The sequence below is a fragment of the Aedes aegypti genome, chromosome 2 (assembly GCF_002204515.2).
Source record: "Aedes aegypti strain LVP_AGWG chromosome 2, AaegL5.0 Primary Assembly, whole genome shotgun sequence".
Lineage (NCBI taxonomy): Eukaryota > Metazoa > Arthropoda > Insecta > Diptera > Culicidae > Aedes > Aedes aegypti.
In genome coordinates this window covers 428462234-428470812 of record NC_035108.1, presented here as the reverse complement: position 1 = coordinate 428470812, position 8579 = coordinate 428462234, and the positions used below count along the sequence as shown (strand labels likewise).

Here is an 8579-nt window from a genome sequence, read left to right as displayed (position 1 = left end):
CTTAGCTTTTTAATGTGAGCACACATTCGCACAAATACCACACTAGTCTCAATTTGAAGATTTTTCTCTCAAGTTTCGGTAAATCTCAATCTCAGCTTGCGCAATATAGATTATCTGTCGTTTGACTAACCGGGCTCAAGTGCCGTATAGCTTGACGAAGCCAATATCACATGTTGATAATATAGACTTCTGAAATATGAAAAAAAACATTTAATATAAGTCAACCGAGCGATGATGCTAAAGTTTCCAAAAAAATACACAATCTGGTCTATTAGAAAAAAGAAACTTCATTAGAATATTAGAAATATTTTTCAAGATTTCTTTCCATCTTTTTTATGGAGAGGAATCACTGTGCGACGTGGACCTATGAGATGATATTGAAGATAGTGAATAAACACCCGGATAATGAAAGATTTAAAGAATGTCGAAGTATCAGTTCCCTCTAAAATCAAGGAAATCTTTTTTATGAATTTCTCTAACTTTGCATGGAAGAAATGTTGAGTAAACAATTTTAAATTTACTTCAACGATTTTATTATTTTTTAAATATTATTCTGGATAATCAAATGTAGCAAATGCCAATTAAAAATCCGTTCATTATTATTAAAGAAACAATAATAATTCACTTTAAATTCATACGAAAGTTATATGATTTTGTATATGACACCAGCTTCCATTGAATTATTATATCCTTTATATTTATGGTCTTTTCGTTTGAATGTTATGTGATTTTTATAATAAACTCTATCTGTATGAATTCTAAATAAGAGTTATATGAAAATCATTATGGAAAAAAGCTATATGTTTATTGTAATGATTTGACCATGACAAATTTTTGGAGTGTATGCATAACTTATGATTGTATGATTGTCATCGTGTCACACGACATTCAATTGACAGTTTTTTGTGTTTCTCGGTGTTCATTCCTGAGACGAAACTCACGATGACGGTCGTCTTTTTCAGTGACAGCTGAGTTTTTCTTATTTCGCTCTGTGTTGGAATCAATCAATGAGCAACCAGTAAGCACTTAGAAAAGCATTTATTTAGTAGTATGTGTGCCTTTATTGTAAGTCATTGGTCGCTAGCAATCCGTGTATGCGCCTTAAATGCTGCCAAAATGCTAGGCCTTCAGGTATTTCATACTTCGCTGTCAAAAATGATAACATCTAGAACGTAACGTTTCACATTGAGCAAAACAACATTTTTTCTCTTTCTCCTTCGATACCTATGATGTTCCTATTCAAACATGTTTTTTGTCAATCAACTGAGAATCAATCCTACGACCCTATGCTTGTTGAGTGGTGATTGGTAGTGTGTCGCACTACATGATGATCCAAAAGAAAAGGAATGGTGTTGAACATAAACATGACACTCATATAAGCCACCCATACCCTTTCCTATCATTGAAAAGAAACCAACAAATTGGTAAAGGCTGGAAAAGGTGTAATGTTGGTAAGCGAGAAAAATTATGAATGAGAAAAGTTTGGTAGTTTACTAAAATTGTTGCTTCTTTGTAACCGGTTGGTACCAATCTTTAGATTTTCTTGTTTGTATAAGTATATATGTTTGTGAAAATTCACGTTTTTAATAACAAAACACAGTAGGTCACACTTTAGCGAGAATTCGTATCACTGTAACCAAAAACGACTACGTTTCTGAAGGGGTTTTCGATAACTCACCCAATAGTCGCACAAAAATGGTAGAACGAATTGAAGGAGCAGATGAATCCACTGGGTGCTGCCATCTTCTAAAAATTGGCTACTGGACAGAGTAAAACCAGGCATCCGTGTGCTCAGATCGTTAAGTTTTTAGTTAAGTGTAGTGCAAAAATTAAAATGAAGTAGTATAAATAGTACACATTCTAAGCACGACAACTATGCCTATATTTCGCTTTTGGTCATATCCTTAAAATATAAAAAAAAAACTTCTATCAACTCTGCCATAATTACAAAATTTTCACAAATCTGATGATTCCAACCATCCAAAATTTTTAATATTTTTCGTTTTTTTTTTTTTTTTGGGCTTGCAAATAAAAAATACACCTGGTGATTAAGGTAGGTTACACATGGGCAGTGCCCATAACTGCATAGGGATGGTACACAAATTATGTCACGCTAAATTTCCACTTTTTTGACCCCCCCTTGTCACACTTTTTGTATGAGTTCAAAAATTTTGTAACACTTGTTGCGCTCGACTCGATTTCCTCCCTCCCTTTGAACGTGACTTAATTTGTGCATGACCCCATATTTGTTACATTCGATTTGTTACAACAGCATTTAACTGAAATTAATACAAGATGATAATAATATGCCAATCAGGATTGTCCATTTTTATATTATTAAAATCAAATTTAAAAATCTCAAGTTAGTTACACCCCAAATTGATTCATTAAATGATTCTAAATTTTAGAACCCAGAAGCTACTGTGAAAATTAGAGGGCAATCCGTCAACTCAAACTCGTTTCAGAGATGGTCGGGTTTCACATTTTACAAACCTTAGCTCGACCCGTACCCGACTTATTTTCTTTTCTAAAAACCGGACCCAAATCGAACCCCAAAAAAATCTATGCTTAAACCCGAACTGAAAAAAATGTGACAAAACACGAGTTAGAAAAGAATAAGAAAGCATTCTTGTTGTTACTTTTTGCATAATGCTCATCAAACCCGACCCAATCCCGACTGAACCCGACTTTTTTCTAGCCCGAACCCGACCTCAACCCGTCGTGGTTGTGGTCTTTGGCTAGAACCCCCCATAGATGACCACGTGGCCTATGGACGCACCTTAGATGATTTGTCTCGTTCCATAAATGCCATAGAAGGCTTCCACAGTAAATTCTACTTGTTCTTTAAAAACGGTGGATATCAAAACTAAATGTGGTTCTTCAAGCATTCGGCAGAATATCTTCTTCTTCTTCTTGGCATTAACGTCCTCACTTGGACAGAGCCTGCTTCTCAGCTTAGTGTACTTATGAGCACTTCCACAGTTATTAACTGAGAGCTTTCTTTGCCAAATTGCCATTTTTGCGTTCGTATATCGTGTGGCGTATATTTCCATTACGAAAAGATTCTGGACCGACCGAGAATCGAGCCCAGACACCTTCAGCATGACTGTGCTTTGTAGCCGCGGACTGTAACCACTCGGCTGAGGAAGGAAGGCAGAATATATGAGATATTTATAAGCTGAATATTGTGTAATACCTCAGAGAGGTAAATAGTATATATGTCATACTACAAGTTGTCAAGAAAAGTATTCCAAGGTTGACTTGATTGAAGACAATTATCAGTATAAAACTCATTTCAAGATAATTGTACCATGGTACGTTTACCACCAGTGTGTAATAAGTATAAAATGAGTGAATGAAGAATTATTGTCGAAATCAAAACTGAAATGAACTATCCAACGCAGAACTGAAAAAGGATTGCATGACAGCATTCAAGGAATGACATAAATTTAGACTGCGTCTGACAATTCATTTTTTTATCGACTATAAAAAAAATAAACAGAACCAAATTATTTTTTTCGTATTTTGAAAATGAATAAAAACGATTCTAGGAATTGTCCTATTCCGGGGATCGGCCTCCTGGGGAATGTCTCATTCTGAGGAATTGATTTCCTAGGAACGTTATTCTGAGGAATGCCGTTCTGGGGTTTGGATAATGTCCTAGAACTGAAACTTAAATTATCAAAATTACCAAGAGCTCAACAATACTTGTTTGACACTATACAGAATCCTTTTATGCCCATATCGCGATGTATTGAAATTGGCAGTAAACACAATTAGTTATCTTGAGAAAAAAAATCATCCAAATAAAAAATGGACTTTTTTTAATTTGATTGTGAATTATTTATTTTTTCAGTGTTGTGGCCTGCATGAGACCATTTTTACATATAATTTTCAATAATTTAAAATTGAACTGAGAAGACAATTTGACTCGCTTGTTGCGGTCGGTACACAAATTATGTCACGCTTAATTTCAACTTTACATTAAGCTTACAGTTTGCACCATTTTTAAACTACTTACCGATAATCAAGGCCAATAAAACTTTTGTTATACATCATTCTATATGAATCAATTCAATCGTATAGAATGCACAAGAAAGCTATATACATATCAAAGTAGAGGCTGTATGCGTACTTGGCACGACTTTTTTAGACTTTTTGTGATCAGATATACGATGCCACAAAATTTGGATAAAAATAGAAAAGATGTTTCCACCAAGCCTCGAATGCGGGACTTTAAGATTAGTAATCTTACCACTTTACTACCGAGGTTTACATATCAGTGACGTGCTTATTTGCCAACATTAATTCATTTTTCATGTTCAGTGACACTTGCTATGTTGTTCTTTGAGGCCCATCGTGAGCATATACCAAGTTTGGGTGTCAATTTTTGCTAAGTTATTGCGATTTCATATGATACTTTCTGAATTAATTTATGATCTATCAGTTTATACAACTTGACGCGATTTTATGTTGTACTATTTACGACATGTTTTAATGTCAACACAGATTGTCGTTTATGAATCGCATTGGGTATTTATATACAACTTGTGTTCATATTGATAATGCTTAATCTGGCATGTTGTGCGATTTTGATTTCGGACGTACGAATATGTGATTGTGAATGCACATTCTTATACGATACGTGGTTCACTGGGGGGTTCCTAACCTCCCATAAACACCTCTGTTCAACAGCAAACCATGTCTTCGGTTTGCATCTTCTCTCAAGCTTACGCACCCCACACCGTAACCTGTTTCACGAGAACGCACCGGGCTAAACTAGCGACTATGTTGACTGACTGTTGCTGTCTTTCGTCACCGAAGGGTGGTAATGGTGAGTGTCTTATGTTTAATCTTCTGCCGCCACACCCCCGTCACCAAAGGCTTTCGGGTGGGTCTTAAACGGTTTTAAATATTGATCATCGCGTTGAAAAGTTTTGCATTCATCTTCCGCCGGTCGTCCAATCCGCTTAGGTCGCCGAGCACGCAACGGACCATAATGGAAAAAGTTTAATCTGTTCGATAGTCGTGTAAGTCGCTTTGCTAACAATCGGTTTGCTTGTCTTAGGCTTGAGGCTAAATTGGACGTTTTTAATGAACATGGCGAACGCAGTTTTAAGGCAAAAGACAATCAGAACTGTGCTGATTTGGTGTTTGTTGGAACTGGTGGTTCGATTTGTGCATTGTGATGAAGACTTCCGAATGGTCAACCAATATGAAGAGTTGGGGAAAAACGATAACTATTCACGTGTAAGCTATTATGTTGCTAGTGAGCGAAGTTCTGTAGAATGTGGAGGAGTTTTCAAAAGACTACAAAATGAGATAATGTCTCCTGGATACCCGGATCAATACGGAGAAGAGCTGCGTTGTGAATACACTTTCAAATCGCCGTTTGTGTGCAGCAGCCAGTACCATTTTCAGTTTTTGGATTTCGCATTGGAACCGTCGAGAAATTGCTACAAAGATCGTTTGGTGATTGGAGATGAAGAGATCCTTTGCGGGACCGTGCTTGGTTCGAAGACTTACAATTCAACAGACGGAATTCTGAAGATCAAATTTGTGACGGATGGGTGGGGTAGTGATAGAGGATTTCGGCTGGTCGTAACTAGACAGCCTTGTGAAGATAATGAAGCCACAGAAACGTCTACGAGTTATACTGTTTACACCACAATTGAAGTGGCTGAAGAAACGACGGATCCAGCAGTCACCGAAGAAAACGGGTATCCTACGATCAATGGAACGTTTTCCGTTAGCAGTCGCCAGGATATTCCACCTGAGTTCAGTCCAGGTGGAAATGGATATCTACCCCCGTCTGGAAACACCGTACCTCCTTATTATCCCCCTACAAATGTATGTCCTCCGGCTTGCAATCCGTACCCGAATTGTTATCCGTATAATCCAGGAACTAACTATCCCTCATATCCAATTCCTATTCCAATGACTCCAAGTTACCCTAACTATCCAGGTAATAGCTATCCTGTATATCCAAATTCCCCTTCATATCCCAATAACCCCCCGACGTATCCTCCGAGTTATCCCAACTATCCAAACAATCCAACGTATCCTGGAGCTGGAACTCCCATCTACCCCAACCCCAATTGCCAATACACTCCCTGTACTTCAGTTAACCCAACCAATCCTAACCCATCCTATCCCAGTTATCCAACCTATCCTCCAAATAGTGGAGGCGGTACAAATTCCATTGGCGGCGCACCTCCTGGATATCAACCTAGCGTTTTAGATCCAGAAATAGAGCTGGCGGAGAATACGTCCTCCAGTAAACCACAGCGCCAGGATATCCCAGTGCCACCATTCTTGCCCCCGATCCTTCCCGGACTTCCCCAATGCTGCCGCAACGTGTTCAACCAGAAGCGATTCTATCTGGTCAGCCCCAATTTCCCCAGTTACGAAACATTCAACCGCGATTGTGCCTACCAAATCTACCGGTTTTCACCAAACACCTGCCGACTGGTCATCAGCTTCAAATACTTCCTACTTGGTGATGATCGATTGAACTGTGCCGACGCTTTCCTAGAAATCGACGGTCGTCGCATCTGCGGTTGCCGTTCCGGAATGGTGTACACTACGCAGTGGAGCAATGTACCGAAAATCATCCGAGTTCGAACTGTTCGCAATCGCTTCCCAAACGTTCAAGGCTTCGTACTGGACATCTTCCAGGAAAGTTGTCCTTATCGATTAGTCCGAAGTCAACCTGCGCTTCTGGATCGTTCCGACAACTTCCACGCTCAGCAATTGGCCCCGTTGAACGTCACCACCGTTCAAACCAATTCCAGTACAACCTACAGCTACTATTTTTACAACATGGATCAGCCGGCAAAACTGGGCGAAACCAAGGCAGCAACCACCGCAAAGGGTTATCCGGAGGGACCTTCGTCAAAGTTCTTCTACCCATCGACCGTTCAACCGTACGCGGCATGTCAGTTCAACGCACTGGATTGGCTTAGGCTAAAGGTGGAATCGCTTTGGGTCGTAAAGCCCCGATGCTATTAGGGTAGGTATTCTCGAAACTCAATGGTAACACAAGTAATATTAGTAGATGACAACAGTTTATTCAGTTAAAATTTGCTTCCGAGTGCTTTGTTCAACTGTTGTTTCATTAAAATGTTAATGTAAGTGTTGTGTATATATAGAAAATAAACGTATTCTAGTCGTCGTAACCGAATGTGTTTCATTTGAAGACAATAAGTTTGTCATAGTATGATAGCGATACATCCGAAATTGTTCCAAATACTACCGTACAGTACAACAAAGTTTGTAATTAGGAAGTATAGGCAATCTTTCCAGAGTACCGATATATTCAAATACCAAAAGATAACAAAGTCCAATTTAGCGTCTATTTGAAAGCAAGATGATAACAAGCCTATCTTAAAGTAACCTTTTGAAACTGATAACGTTCTCAAAATCGATTTGACGGCATTCATTCACGCCAAAAATGGCATCCATGAAACTAGTTGTTATTCATCATACCGATTGGCCCAAACTGCGTGATCTGTTTCTAAATGGAAACGAAATTCCATTCAATGCCGTGCAGAATTGCATCAACTGGAGAGTTCGTGATCCCGAGATTCAACATCTTCAGATTCTCGGTCTTGGTGAAACATGGCGCGAAAATGGAACGTTTATCTTGAGGGTAGGCTTTTTGTTTTATGGAGTGATGCAATAATTTAATTTGAATGTTACGATTTGTAGGATCGCCATGAACTGTACTTCTTTACACTAGAGCAATCCAATGAATCACTGGAGCATGTCTTGGAACTAATTAATTGGAGTTCCTCGTATCGAATAGTTGGAATTACGAAACAAAATCAAACTGCATTGGAAAGCGTTCTCACGAGAATGAACAAACTGTCTAGTGAAGAGCACCTAATGGAAGCGGATCTCTATGTCAAGGTTCTGAACAAGAAGGAGATCGATGTTGAACCCCCACTAGGATTTCGCTTAGGATCTCTTGAAACATGCCACGCTCCGTACCTTAACGCCCTTTCAGATTATCCTAACAGTAAATCAGAGTTCACAATTTCCCGATACATAACTTGGAATCCTAATGTGGCATTGTTCAACGAGCATGACGAGTTGGTAGCATGGTGCTTGTTAAATAACTTGGGGATTATCAGGATTATCATAAAAGGTATCGTCGAAGAGGGTTTGCGGAGATAGTTCTGAAGGCCATGATAGCTAAACTAGTTGACCGAAATATGAATGCCAGGGCCGCTGTAACATCGACAAATAATGCTTCTGTAGGTTTATTCGAAAAGGTTGGATTCCGAAGAGAGCGCGTTCTGCACTATATTCATTATAACGGTTGATGAATTCCGGAATGGGGTTAATGCTTGATTAACTGCACACAACAGTGGCCCAGTTTTATATCGAAAGAACATCAAGTCACAAATAAATGCGTTTCCAAAAATAAGTGTATGTTATCTATGAATCAGTGCAACATGAAAACTGTTGATTACAGGTCATAGGTTAAGACTGTTGGAAGGAAAAGTTGCTCTGTAAAAATAATTAGAATTTAAATATCTGAAAATTAAAACTTTGAAACAAATGTTAAAGAAAGA

General features: G+C 38.5%; 2 protein-coding genes across 2 annotated transcripts; both read left to right on the top strand.

The window, feature by feature from the left end:
• The first annotated feature begins 4949 nt into the window (after nt 1–4949).
• On the top strand, nt 4950–7164 carry LOC5573893. The gene has a single exon (XM_001654883.2). It carries the CDS (start codon nt 5095–5097, stop codon nt 7009–7011), a length of 1917 nt encoding a protein of 638 aa, XP_001654933.2. The 5' UTR covers nt 4950–5094; the 3' UTR covers nt 7012–7164.
• A 285-nt stretch (nt 7165–7449) lies between these two features.
• Nucleotides 7450–8579, top strand: LOC5573897. Its single transcript, XM_001654882.2, has 2 exons — nt 7450–7651; nt 7711–8579. The coding sequence occupies exons 1-2, from the start codon at nt 7454–7456 to the stop codon at nt 8176–8178; spliced, it is 666 nt and encodes a 221-aa protein (XP_001654932.2). The 5' UTR covers nt 7450–7453; the 3' UTR covers nt 8179–8579.